The sequence below is a fragment of the Trachemys scripta genome, chromosome 6, assembly GCF_013100865.1.
Source record: "Trachemys scripta elegans isolate TJP31775 chromosome 6, CAS_Tse_1.0, whole genome shotgun sequence".
NCBI lineage: Eukaryota > Metazoa > Chordata > Testudines > Emydidae > Trachemys > Trachemys scripta.
Genome location: NC_048303.1, coordinates 69,553,737 through 69,567,965, shown reverse-complemented (window position 1 = coordinate 69,567,965; position 14,229 = coordinate 69,553,737). Strand labels below are relative to the sequence as shown.

The window sequence follows — 14,229 nt, the reverse complement described above, 5'->3', positions numbered from 1 at the left end:
CTCGTTTCAAATCAGGCAGAGTGGGAATTTGAAAACAGGTCTCCTAAGTGACAGGGGAGTGTCTGGGTATTCTAGAACACTCACACCAGCCAGCCTGACCCAAACATTCTTGATCAGGTAGCCCCCAGCTGTCTTCTATATGGGTCCTGATCGGATAGGCATGCTCTGAGAATGCCCGGCAGATGAGATGGATGGAGAACGCCTCACTTGCGCATCCCACCATGGCTCAGGTATGAGCATCAAGGTGGCACCAGGAGTTGAGCAATTTTGCACGTGAACTAGTAGGAACTTAGGTGCTGAGGAAGCGTTACTGGCAGAAACATAGGCACCTGCAGGATTACGCAGCAGCTAAGGGGAGGTTTTGATAATCTCAGTGGCTGCTAAATGTTTGACTTTAGCACCTAAAGTGGCAGTAAGACATGTAAGTCCTTTTGTGAATCTAGCTCTTGGTGCTCAACACCCCCTGAAAACAATGCTTTTGTAAAATCCCACTAGGTGTCTATCCGCATCTTTAGGCCCCTGAATACCTTTACAAATCTGGACATAAGGAACTTGCCGAACATCCAGGAAGACTGCAGCATGAAATAGAACTCTGGGACTTCTGATTTCTCATCCTGTGCCTTAAATATAAGAGCATGCTTCTGCCAATAAGTAATTGCTGGTTCCTGCAGACCCCATCTTCACATTCATTTCTTTGTCTTAGTTCTTTGATTGGCCCATCTCTTCTCACTCCAATATTATGGTAGTAAACATCAATCAGAACCTCAGAGTTTGGGATTACTCCAAAGTGAAACCCTTGACAAGTGGCTGTAGTAATCCTTCATGAGCCTGCAAGCTTCTCATACATTGCTGCTGGGCCACCCTGCCTTTATGGGCCTTGTGCTTTGATTTATTGTAAAAGCAATTAGTTCTTGCTATGGTAACAGCTGCAGAAATGTTTGCTTTTCTGTCTGCCATGTACTTAAAGAAAGCAAAACAAAATGACTCAAAATGATAATATGTGCTTTACCTTGAATCCTTAATTTCTCTGGTCAATAAATCTGGCACACTGCAAATGGCAGATAAGTAATTGGCTTCTTTTTGTTCATCCCTCTTGATAATACACACCATTTTGAGCAAGTGCTTCTGTTCCTTCTCTACTACACTACCCCCAAGAGAAAGTGTTGGCCTCCTCCCATCCACTTAGACAGATGTGTTTACCTTTAACTAGGCCTGTATCTGTAATGGGGAAAGGATAACGCCTGGGGGCTAGCCAGCTCCTCAGCTGGTGGACATTGGTGTAGCTCCATTGATGTCTATGAAGATATGATGAATTACACCAGTGGAGAATCTGGTCATTAATGTGCCAGGGAGGAATGCAGAGGTGTATGTTAATATTAATGGCATTTGTTATGTGTGGTTCCATGCATCACAACTGTTTTGCACAGCAGTACTCTTAATGGTCAGAAGGCTACTTCTTAAAAGCATCTTGTATGCCAGGAGCAGCTTTCAGAAGAGCGCACAGTAAAAATATTAATAAATGTATAGCTGTTGGGTTGTAAGCCTTTTTGCTTCTAGTCACTGACTGATGAGGTAGCTTGCACTGTATAGTTACCTCCCCAGGGAGCGACAGTTACCAAAGAGTCTTCTTAGCACTTGACAGGGTCATTTAAATATCATGCATTCGTTGGGGCTTAATGATGAATATTGATAAAGCTGGAAGTAGTCTACACACAAACAATGGTGGCAGAGGTGACCGCATGGTTGTTTACCATTACCATGTACTTGTGTGCTGTTACTCCTTGCCTTGCCCAATCAGACCCCAGTTAGGTCCAAAATTACTATTGATCCAATATTTTAAAGGGCAAAGGAATGAGTTGTTATGCAAAATTAAACCAAACAAGGTTACGTTTAATATTCATTTATAAAGTTTTTTGGTTTTGTTTCACTGTGTGTTTTTTTTCCCTTCACACGTTTACAAAAAAAAACAAAAATCTCTTTTATGTTTTTAACATTTTCCTTTTGTTTTGCAAAGTGCTGTGTGGTGTGGTTGTGTTTATTCCTTTGGAAGGTATTTTCTTTCTTTTCCTGCACTCACAAACGACTTCACTCTAATTCTACTGAAACCACTTGCTACTTTATTTTCTGTGACACTGGTGCCTTGATGATGTCACATCCATATGTTCAGCTGTTAATTCAGCACAGGCATCTTGGGGAATATCTGCGGGGGTGCAAAGAGGGGGTTCTTTAAATGGGTTGACTCATGGGAATGTGACATTTGTGTGCCACAGCTTTAGTAGCTAAATATACTCTGGAATTGTTGTTTCTGAGATACCTCACATTTCTTGCCAAAATGAAAATGTGTAGTGCACTTCATAGAGTAGGAGCTGTTTGTTGCCATCCCAATGGCCTTTTCATTTTGGCCACTGAATAATCTGTCATTGATATTGCAGAATGAAAAATTAATTGCGATTGGCAAACTCCACCATTTTTTCTTCTCCCAGCCCTCTCCAAAAAGAACACATTTCCAGAGTGTGCTTTTGTTTGTTTTTTCTTGCTGTGTTTTAATTTAATTATTTGTGTTTCTCACCTCTGTCAAAACAGTAGCTCCTCACCTTGCAGTCTAACCTTCCCTTCTGCTGCCATTGTACTTAGTCTCCCTCCCTCAAGTAATAAAACCAAGCTCCTTGTGTGGAATATTCCAAGGCTTTACCCTGTTCACTTTGAATCGTACGACAGTGCTGTATCTATGTATGGTCCTACTAACAAAATGGGGAGTAGATACATAAATCTATTAGAGGGTATAAATGAAGAAAATGAAGTAATTTTCTTCAACCGTAACTGACCTTGCCCTTCGTTACCCTACTGGCCCTTGTCTACTGTCTTCTGTCCTTGCTGCCTTTCTTTAGAAATGCCTGATATCTTTCAAGTCCTAGATTCATTAACACAAACACAGTAAACACTCTGTTTTCTCTCTCACTTGCTAGATGGTTGGAGCCTGCCCTTTAATCAGATTCATAAATTAGATGCAGTCGTGGCTTCTACTTTCTTGGTTTTGCCAGTTTTTATTCTGTCTAATTCAAGCAATAGAGGAGTTAACTGCTTAGTCCACTGAAAGATTAAAGTCCAGGGGTTATTTTTAGCAGTTTTAATATTTGTCTCTTGCATGGTTAGGTGACCCTGACACCTTTCCTCTCTTAACAAACTTTTTGTTCAGTGTCTACACCTCAATAATAGTACAAAGCTGATTCAAAATAAGAGGTGAGGTGTACAAATGACAAGAGTAGCCAGTACATTAATTAGGCTGTCAGGGATGCAACTGTAAATATTATATATGTTGGAACCTCCTTTTTTCAGCTTCTCTTAACAATATTTTCAAACCTGTCTCTGTCACAGAGTTTCTGTGCACCATTCTGAAGTAGTCAGCTAATAGCCACAGGGAGGGCAAAGATTTTACATTTCAAGAGTCCGTCTAAAAGAAAACATTCCCTTTTGCAGGAATAAGGTAGTGCTGTTACTATTATTACTACTATTTGAATGATTTGCTGAGTGTTGACACTATACTTAGCCTGGGGAGTTCACAAAAATAAAGCCAGACTCTGCTCCAAAGACCCAAAATTATGTGAGGTTTCAGCTACTGTCATGATAGGAGGGACTGAGAAGGTAGAAATCCAACTGGGGTTTTAATGGTTATTTACTGAAATCCTGTTCACATTGAAATGAAAACAATAACAACCTACAGTAAAGATGGAGGCTCAGCTTCATTTTGTATAAATTGAGGCTAATGACGCTGTACCCCTTAGCAGCATGGGTGAATTTGGCCCAGAGAGTACATTTAAATTTACTCTATTTTTACATGAATTTATTTTGATTTATTCAAGGTATGGAAGGATTCCAAACATGTTTACAAAAGAGCGGTAGGGGAATTCCTTATTATCCTGCTGCCATTTTGTAACAACTCAGAAGTGGATTCTGTGTAGCACAGAATTTGTCCAGATCATCCTTTGAGTTCAGTGTTGTCTTTTCAATTTCCAAGGTCAACAAAATATTCCTTAGCCAGTCATAGTTATGGGAATATCAGAAGTGACTGACCCTTGCTAAAAATTCACTTTAATCAACAAAGTAGCAGCATGCACGATCATTTCCAGGGAGCCAGGAAGGAGACTTGTACTGAAGATGTACATGACTGGAGTAAGCACTACAATTACACCTGTTGCTCTAGATACCTGTTTTTAGTATCCCTGATCAAAACCAAACCCTTGTCTGTACAATACTTCAGTTTCACAACATTTCTAACTACGAAAAACAGAACCTAGATGCTGGAGAAGCAGTGAAAATAAAGACAGTCAGGGCTTACCCTTTAATTTGTTACTCTGCTGGTGGAACTCTATTCCTAGACTGCAATCAATTAAAACAGAGATATAAAAACAGTGTGACAGAGTGGAGAATCAGCCCTGACTATCTGTATCTTCATTGCTTCTCCAGCATCTATCGGCAGTTGGTGGAGAGAGGTTTGAAATGAAGTTAGTTATAATCCAAGTAATATTCTATTCCATACTGGGATTTCAGTAAAGTGTCTTGAGATTATGCAGGATTTAGTCTGTTTAAATCTTTTATGTATCTCCATGTAGATTAAGACATAATTATTTTTCACATTTGAATTTAAGTAGAGGTTGTTTAGAGGAACCTATTCCTAACAAAACCCAATAGATTTTTTTTTCTTTAAAATGTTCTTAAGTGAATTAGCATCAAATTGTTGTAAACAGCCACGTTTATAAAAGGAATAGTATTCATGTTTGTCACATAATGGGTCTTCATCGGAGCTGTAAGAAATTTTCTTTTAAAATAATCAAATGCTTGTCTGGAATAGTCCTAATAAGTGGCTTGTCTTGGGGAATTGGATGGCTTGGGGATTTGGCAATGGGATTCAGAGCTTTTCGACTCCAGTTTGACTGCGAACCAGGTCAGTACTAACAATATAATCACCATATAAATGGAGTTAATGGTCTCAGTGCAGTTCCTAATGGACAGGTGTCCTCATTGCAAAAGCCACGATCATAACTGGCAGCCTCAGCAAAAGGGTTGACAGCTAAATGGAGCTGGAAGCTGAATTATCCTAACACCTCAAGAAGTGGTCTCTGCAGTTCAGATTTAGGCACATTAGCAGAGCAGTGTGGAGAGGCTTTTACTGATGACACTTCTGCTGTGTGTCCAGAATTATACAATATAATTTTTTCGCCTATTGCATCTTTCATCGCAACTCTAGACCAAAACATGGTAGAATAACAGTAGTCACAGAAGGGTAATAATTAATAGCAAGAGACAGAAATTAAGGGGTATAGGTGAGAGAGGAAAAGAAACATTTTCAGCTGAAAGTGGAAATGAGATGGGAAACTGATACAAGAGAGAGATGAAGGAAGGCTGTTCCAGACAATAGACTGTCTTAAGACTTTATTTCAATGAAACGTTCTCAAGACTATATCTGACAGATGGTGGAGGGAAAGAGAGCAGACTACTGCAAGGTAAGCAGAGGAGATGAGAGATACGAGGTTCATGAATAAGTTTTAAACCGAAAGAGGGAGGCGGTCATGTAATGCAGAATAACAATTTAGTAGCATCTCCCTTAGCTCCTGGCTGAAACTCTTTTAGATCTTCATTTGAATCACAAAATAATTGATTCCCCAACTGATACAATCAAAGCTTTCTAAACAATATGTGGACTCCTTTTGGAGTTGTAAGAAAGAAAGCAAAACTCTCAGCGCTAAAAGATGGGAGAAGATCAGGAAGACAGCCGAGAACCATGCTTTCTGCAAAACGCTGTATCTGGTAACCAAGATCATACACGGAATTGCCTTACACTTGACCACAGTAATTAATTTTAAATCAAAACAGTTCTACAATCTTTCTTAGCTAATTATGAAATCCATCTACCCTTCCAGCTAATTGGTCTAACAACTGAGGAACCATCAGTAACAATGTATGTATCAGCTCAAATAGCAACAGAAACCTGTCAGCCTACTCCGAGGATAAAGATGAAGATATGAAAACAAAAGCTGACAACTTAACATGACTTCTGGGTCTCCCTGGAAGAGTGGGGAAAAAAAGAGCTTTTTATCTGAAAGAACATCCAAACTACTGGATCTACAAGTAAAACATTAAAAACGGAGCTCATCAGGTGTCAAAAGTGGCTTCAGGAGACGAGTTCTCCCCCAACCTGTAATTATCCACTTACATAGCTTTAAAAGCCTGCAATCCATTGTAGCCACATTTGACAACTGACAAGCTCTATTTTTAAGGTTTTGCCTTTTTACTTTTAGCTGTAGTAGCTTGGGGGGTCCATTCAGAAAAAAGCTCTTAGAATTAGAGTTTTCCCCTCTTTCAGGGAGCAAGAAATAAAGATCTCCCTCCACCAGGGAAAAACTGCAATTGACACAGGACTTTTCTCCATCTTTGCAGCAAAAGATGCTGCATCCAATTCAGCAAGAATCAGGGTACCAGATATATTTCCTCAAGGACTACATTCGCAGCTGCACTCTGCTATCGGGGCAGCTGCATGATGGAGCACAAAGGGTTTGACTTTCTGATTCTGGGGCCGGTTCTACACTAATCCTGAAATATTTTCAGATTGGGAATGGCTGTAAAGTACATTAACTGGGCTGTGGCCCCACACGGTCATCACAATATCAGAAAATGGCCAGCGAACAGTTGGAGGCAGTGATGTAAGTGCTGACTACACCAGCTCTATGATAATTATAATGGCTTTATGCTAATTGGGGGGTTATCAGGCAGCACAAAGAGGTCAGGTCTCCAGGAGAGAATCTGGACTTTCCAACTTAAAAACCATGAAAAGGCTCTAAAATTCAAAGACACTTTAGAGCAAATAACATAACTCTAAAATGAGTCTTAAAGAACTTTTTTGTGTTAAATTAATGCCAGTATATAATTAAAATGGCAATACTTTGTTAAATTAAAGCTATTTGAATAATTCATTTTTCTTATTAGTTATATAGTATGTGCTTAGATTCAGTGATTATATTAATTAATAGAGAACATCTTCTGTAATAATTTTATGACAACCCAAGTGTTGATTGAGAGCAGCCTACACTTTCCATATAGCCTACAGATTATTTACTAATTGCATAATCCTAAATGAAATACCACTTCCATTCTTTTCATGGCGATAAACTTGCCCTGACCATTTTCAATAGCCTTTCTCTGCTGAAATTCCGAACTATTGATCCTTACACTTGATTAGGATTATGAAAAAAGAGATAAATTTAGATGTCTTCTTTCACTCAAGGATGTATCTTAGTTTCCTGATTAATGACTAACACACTTAATTATGAAAGTTTAAGTAGCATAATTCACATTTTGCCATGGTTTATTTTATTTAATATTAAACACAGAAAGCCAGTTGCATTGCACCTGATAAGCAATCTCTCCTACAAATGTCCTTGATTCAGCAAAGTACTTCAGGCTGCAGGGTCTGAGCAGGATTTTCCCTGCAATTGCTCCTGGTGGGTATCAGGCGCTGTGGCATTGGATAGCACATCTGAGAGCCAAGAGACGGTCTCTCCTGTGCTCTCAATGCCCCTTCCTCTCCCCCCACCATCCCTCCCATGGAGGAGAAAGAAGTAGCAGCAGCCTGACTGAAATGCAGAGGGATGAGGAGCCTGTGCAGTTTCATTCAGCCATCTTGTGCATATGCACTATGATAATAATTATATTTAAGAATACTGTTAAATTTAGAAATGTAATTTAATAAGTTTACAATAGATTAACCATCCACTAGCTCACCTAGAAGCAACATTGTTCATAGCGGCGATTACTTACCCAAGAATTCCTTTGTTACAGCCATGAAACAAAATACAACCTCCCACCACAACTCTTTTGCAGTTGCTAAAATTCTGTATTTCGACTATTAAAGGAATTAACCATCTAAAAATGTAAGTAAGTTCTCTGCACTCTAAATTGAGGCTATATATCAAAATGTCTCTAAACATAATGGGGCAGATCCTCAGCTGATGTACATTGCAGTTTACACCAGCTGAGGAACTGCCCCAATAAAGTTAATAAAGTTGGCTGGAACAAGTATTTGCTGCATCTAAGCAACTTCTTGTAAGAGAATTTCAATAAACCATTTACCCTTACCCTGAGTACTTCAGTCATTGCTGGTGAAAAAGGATGTGATCACTAAGCTTCTGGCATTAATTTTACTATCTAGTCCCCAGAGTCCTCAACTGTGGCCGAGGAGCACACAGCCACAACTCAGGAGAAGCGGATAGTGTAAAGCCACCATACTGCTCCCTGCATCTTGGTCATAGCTGTGTGTTGGGCCACAACTTTCCCATATTTCAGAGCTGCTTGAAGGTTGCTCTTACCTATGCAAGGTGGCCAGTAACCCCAAAGGACCCTTAAAACTATCCAGGGAAGCCCCAGCCACATTCCCTGGGCTGACTAAAGAGGAGGTGGCATTAGAGCCACCACACCAATCTTATGCTACAGTAGCATTCATCTGCACTGGAGTGATTTTTCATAGACAGTTAAGGCAGCTTTGTCTCTCCTGATGAATTTCTCAATTTTCTATCAGATTTATTTACTAATTATTTCCCTTAAATAAATACTAAATTCTACATTGTAGGAGATTTTAATGCTATATTAAAGTTAAATCTCTCCCTCTAAATCTCTTAGCTTCTAAGATAGGTGTAATACTCATCTCAACTCACGCACCAATATATACCTTGCTAGAAGCCTAGGATCTCAACGACCAGAATTACAAATGGAGAATCCTCTTTTATACATATTAAAAAAGTAGAGCGTTTTTTCACTAAACATCAGAGCAGATCCTCAGCTGGTGTAAATTGTCATATGAAGCTATATTTTAAAATAAATGGCAGTTGACAGCAGTCTCCTCATGAGTTTTTGAGAAGTATTTAAAGCATAGAATTATTGTTTCATATATGGTACAGCTATTTTATCAGAACAGTCAGTCCTGGATAAGAAACTGTACTCCTTTTAAGGACCACTGAGGACGGGTATTTTTCACGAAACAACAGCTCAAATGAAAATGCAGCTTGATAACATTATCACATCTAGGGCCCAGGCAGCTCTTTTGTATGCCCAACAATGATTTTTTGAATTTGAAAATAAAGACCCCTGAATGCTTCCAAAAATATGCCATCCCACTAATGATTTGTCTATGATACTTACAGTTGTGACAGAAGAAAACAAATGGCGTATTTTTAAAATTCTCTTAAAAAAACCCCAAACTCCCCTATGTTATTCTTGCCCATATACTCCTACAAAAAGACTGAGGAGCAAGCGGTATCATTTGAAGCAGTGCTATCAATGTGCATAAGAAAGTGTAAGGGACCTCACACATGACAACTGTCCCAAGTCCAACGGCTTCAGTGACAAGTTCCATAAACCTGTTCTAGAGAGTCAACTGACAGATATTTGAGTTGTTCTCTCCCTCGTCAGACCAGGGAATCTTACCCAGTTCCAGTTTGGAAGCCAGTATAACTGCACTCTGGGGGAGGGGGGGATTTAAAAAAATAATATCATTCACATCAATTAATTTAATAATAAACTACTGGGAAAGAGTCTTTTTCAAAAGGTGCTGTCTAACCCTACCACTACTAATTTAAACTGACCAATCTGGCTATAGTCCAGGGATGGCCACAGGTTATAATATTTGGTAAACACTAAACATCATTCATCACATCAAACTAACAATAATGGCCTTGTAGCGTTAGATGCTCTAGTTCAGGGGTAGGAAAACTTTTTGGCCCGAGGGCCATATCGGGGTGTGAAACTGTATGGAGGGCCGGGTAGGGAAGGCTGTGCCTCCCCCAAACAACCTGGCCCCGCCCCCTATCCGACCCCTCCCACTTCCTGCCCCCTGACTGCCCCCCTCAGAACCCACCACCTATCCAATCCCCCATGCTGCTTGTCCCCTGACTTCCCCCTCCTAGGACCCCCCATCCCTAAGTTCCCCCCTGGACCCTCACCCTCTATCCAACCCCCCCTCCGCTCCCTGTCCCCTGACTGCCCCCCCCCAGAACCTCCGCGCCATCCAACCGACCCTCCCCCCCACCCTTACAATGCCGCTCAGACTGACAGGAGCTCGCAGCTCCGCTGGAGCCAGCTGTGCTGCCCACACGGCAGCATAACTACAAGGAAAGGGGGACAGCAGGGGCTGGGCAAGACGGTCCTGTGGGCCAGATGTGGTCCACGGGCCATAGTTTGCCCACCTCTGTTCTAGTATTACATAGGTTCTATGGAACTATCTGTTTGTAGTACTGGAGAAATCTAATTTCTAACATCATTTTAGAGCCTCCATCATGTTCTACATTTCTTCATGTGTATTCTTTATTTGAGTGGCACCCAATCAGACTCTCTCAATGGCTCCATGTCTAGTTGGCAGCTGGTATCAAGCGGAGTGCCCCAGGGGTGGGTCCTGGGGCTGGTTTTTTTCAATATCTTCATTAATGATCTGGAGGATGGCATGGATTGCACCCTCAGCAAATTTGCAGATGACACTAAACTGGGAGGAGTGGTAGATACTCTGGGGGGTAGGGATAGGACACAGAGGGACCTAGCCAACTTAGAGGATTGAGCCAAAAGAAATCTGATGAGGTTCAACAAGGACAAGTGCAGAGTCCTGCACTTAGGATGGAAGAATCCCATGCACTGCTACAGACTAGGGACCAAGTGGCCAGGCAGCAGTTCTGCAGAAAAGGACCTAGGGGTTACAGTGGATGAGAAGCTGGCTATGAGTCAACCGTGTGCCCCTGTTGCCAAGAAGGCTAACGGCATTTTGTGCTGTATAAGTAGGAGCATTGCCAGCAGATCAAGGGACATGATCATTCCCCTCTATTCGGCATTGGTGAGGCCTCATCTGGAGAACTGTGTCCAGTTTTGGGCCCCACACTACAAGAAGGATGTGGAAAAATTGGAAAGAGTCCAACAGAGGGCAACAAAAATGATTAGGAGGCTGGAGCACATGACTTATGAGGAGAGGCTGAGGGAACTGGGATTATTTAGTCTGCAGAAGAGAAGAATATGGGGGGATTTGATAGCTGCTTTCAGCTACCTGAAAGGGGGTTCCAAAGAGGATGGATTTAGACTGTTCTCAGTGAGAGCAGATGACAGAACACAAGGAATAATGGTCTCCTGTTGCAGTGGGGAAAGTTTAGGTTGGATATTAGGGGGAAAAAAATTTCACTAGGAGGGTGGTGACGCACTGGAATAAGTTACCTAGGGAGGTTGTGGAATCTCCTTCCTTAGAGGTTTTTAAGATCAGGCTTGACAAAGCCCTGGCTGGGATGATTTATTTGGGGATTAGATGACCTCATGAGGTCCCTTCCAACCCTGATATTCTATGATTCTCAAAGAGGGGCAAAAAGCAAGTTTGGACTCTGTAACTTATTCGGTATGCTCTCACCATTGAACCGCTTGCAAGCACTACAGAGACTCTGCAGAGATTTAGGGAATCAGAATCCATAATAAAGAACATAGCTGTTTTTGCAGATGACATCCTGCTTTATCGTCACAAAACATTAGTTTCCATTCAGTGCCTTAAAGAGGTCTTGAAAGCCTGCAGCATTCTGTATATTTTTTGCTAAATATGGCCAAGTCAAAGGTGATGTGCTTAGGCACTCATTCAGCAAGACGCTAATTAATTTTCCATGCCAGTGGTCCTCTGAGAGATTCATATGCCACAGGGTACAAATCTACAGTTTAACTAAGATAATATTGCTAAAACTGCACCCCCTTGTAAATATCTGACATCAAGACCTTCAAAGATGAAATAACTTGGCATTATCTATGTTTGGCTGAGAGAACTTCATAAAAATGAATGCCTATCCCCATGTGATGTATTGCCTACATGTCCACCACATTCTTCCACCTACATGGCATTAAAAAGACCTAAACAGAATATGCAGCAATTTTATATGGCATGGAAGGAGACCAATAAACAGCTTGTTGAACCTCCAAAGACCAAAAAAAGAAATCCTCTCCATGGAAAATTCTGTAGTAGATCAGACCACATCCTGTCCTAAGGAACATTTACAGATATGCAAGAAGCCTACCAGGTACCTTGGTATAACACCATCATTCTCGTTGACTTCCATGGCATGCAGGCTGCCAGGTTTTCCTCCAGGAGAGGAAAACGTTGATTTTAAAAAATGAACAGAAACAGAAGCTTTACAAAAACAAGAAATCCAAAGAGGAAAATTTGAACTGGATCCTGAAATGAATGGAAAGCCGGGGAAATTGTTTGAGGATGACGATTGGGAGCATACTGCACATAACAGAGTCTGGAGACCTGGGACTAGGCAGGAAGCCATAGAGAAGGGAAGTGTAAGAGTCAAGGTCAGAGGAGTGAAAGGCATAGATGAGAATTTCATTAGAGGTACAGACAAAGCAATTAAGCCGTGACATACAGTGGTGAAAACAGATTTGCAGACGTGGGAGATCTAGGAAAATAAGAGTCAAGAATCAACATTATAAGCAATGGGGGGGGGGGAAACATGTCTGAATCACGGCATAAGATCAAGGCCATCAAGTTGTGCTTCTGTTTGGGCCTCTTACCCAACAGAAATATTGCTGTATTTGAGATATTTAATAAAATAAAGCTAGATCAAAGGCAAAAGTTTACTTGATCAAGGCAGGATAGAGAGTGTGGAATCTCTGAAAGTGCTAAAAGATATGCATAAGCAAGTATCATCAGGATAAATATAGTGGACAAGTTTAAAGGTAGTGGGTGAAGGTAGAAAAATGCAGAGGACCGAGAATTTGACCATTTATAGAGTTCCATAGGTGAAAGGGTTTCAGTGTGCAGATGGAACCACCAGCCCAGTTGGAGAATGAAGTGTGAGATAGATGGGAATAGTACATGACAGGATGTCTAACAGAGAAAATGTTCAATTGCATACCTGTGCCACACGTGTGCGAGAGAGAGAGAGAGCGCGCATACCTGTAATTATTTCTGTTACTCCATTGTCTGGATTTGAACTGGTGTAACTGATCATAGAATTCAGCTCCTTGTCTTCTATTTTGAAGTGGGAACAGAAGTGTAGATATAAAGAGGTGTTTCTGTAGTGTGGGCATTGCTTCAAATTCAAAATGATTTAATACTCACTGAATTTATTCAAGGTCATAGGGCGTGCAATAAGGAGAGAAAAATAACAAGCGTGATATCACCTATGTACCAACTATTTTCTCCTCTCCACCTACTTGCTTCTGTCCTCTGATTATTTCTAAGACACAGTCATCCAATCTTTCCTTTTGCTGAACAATAAATAGGAAAATATATTTTGATTCACACATACAAGGCTTTAGAGTAAAGCTTTGAGATCAGGTCCTTTACCATTAGCGGAGAAGCAACTAAAATTTCAACAATCATATTTGGTTTTTATCACAAAATACATAATAAATATTGTGATTTTAATTATATGAAGGATTCACAGACGTCTCACAGATTTTCAAACAGTTTTCCCTTTCACCCTTTCTTTGCAAGAGCAGAGCTAACTTAAGGCCTGATTCTGCAACCCTTATACACAGACATAGTCCAGTTGAAGGCACAAGGACCATCCCCATGACCTAAGGGCCACTTGCATGAGAAAAGGTTGCAGGATCAGTCCTTTAGTTTTTTGACAGCTTAACAGCATTCTTGATGGACTTCAGAGGATTTGATGTACAGGGCACAATCTTATTAATTAAACATCTGGGTATTCAATAGATACTTCATTAATTAGTTCAGCTATGCCCTCTTCATTCACACTAGTAGCTTGCCTTAAAAATGTTACTTTCATGTTTTGACTTGAAAAGAGGATTGGAGTGGATGAGGAATCCAATTTATGATTTTGGGTCACACACACACATGATGATGAAAAATTAACCCCGATTCTTCCTCAAGTCTGCTAGCCAGAGCAGATTCTAGTTTCATAGAGCTATGCAGAGCTACTTATGCTTACATTCAGCAAACTTGAGTTTTTCCCACTGTTCAGAGAGGTCATAGATCAGAATAGGCTGTGTGGAAAGAGAAGAAGCGCAAGAGAATTTTTCAGTGACAGCTTCTCTTTTCTTGACACTGCACATAAGAACTGCCTCGGGAGCGGCACAAGGCCTCCCAGAATACATAATGCCTACTGCTGTCTTCAGATAGGAAAAAAGCTCAATTTATTTTGTGCCATGAGAGGAGTTAACATGCAGTGAAATGGGAACGGCTAAGATGAGCGATGC

The 14,229-nt window shown here is 40.8% G+C and overlaps 1 protein-coding gene across 6 annotated transcripts in view; it reads left to right on the top strand.

Moving 5' to 3' along the window:
* SEMA6A (semaphorin 6A) overlaps positions 1-14,229 on the top strand; it is a 135,007-nt gene that overhangs the window by 106,870 nt on the left and 13,908 nt on the right. Inside the window, exon 20 of one of the 6 annotated variants that reach the window (XM_034774674.1) lies at positions 7,834-7,925. The exons of the other annotated variants lie outside the window; for them this stretch is intronic. Coding sequence (XP_034630565.1) covers positions 7,834-7,904 — 71 coding nt within the window. The 3' untranslated portion in view covers positions 7,905-7,925. The remainder of the gene's footprint in view (positions 1-7,833; positions 7,926-14,229) is intronic. 6 annotated transcript variants of the gene reach the window in all.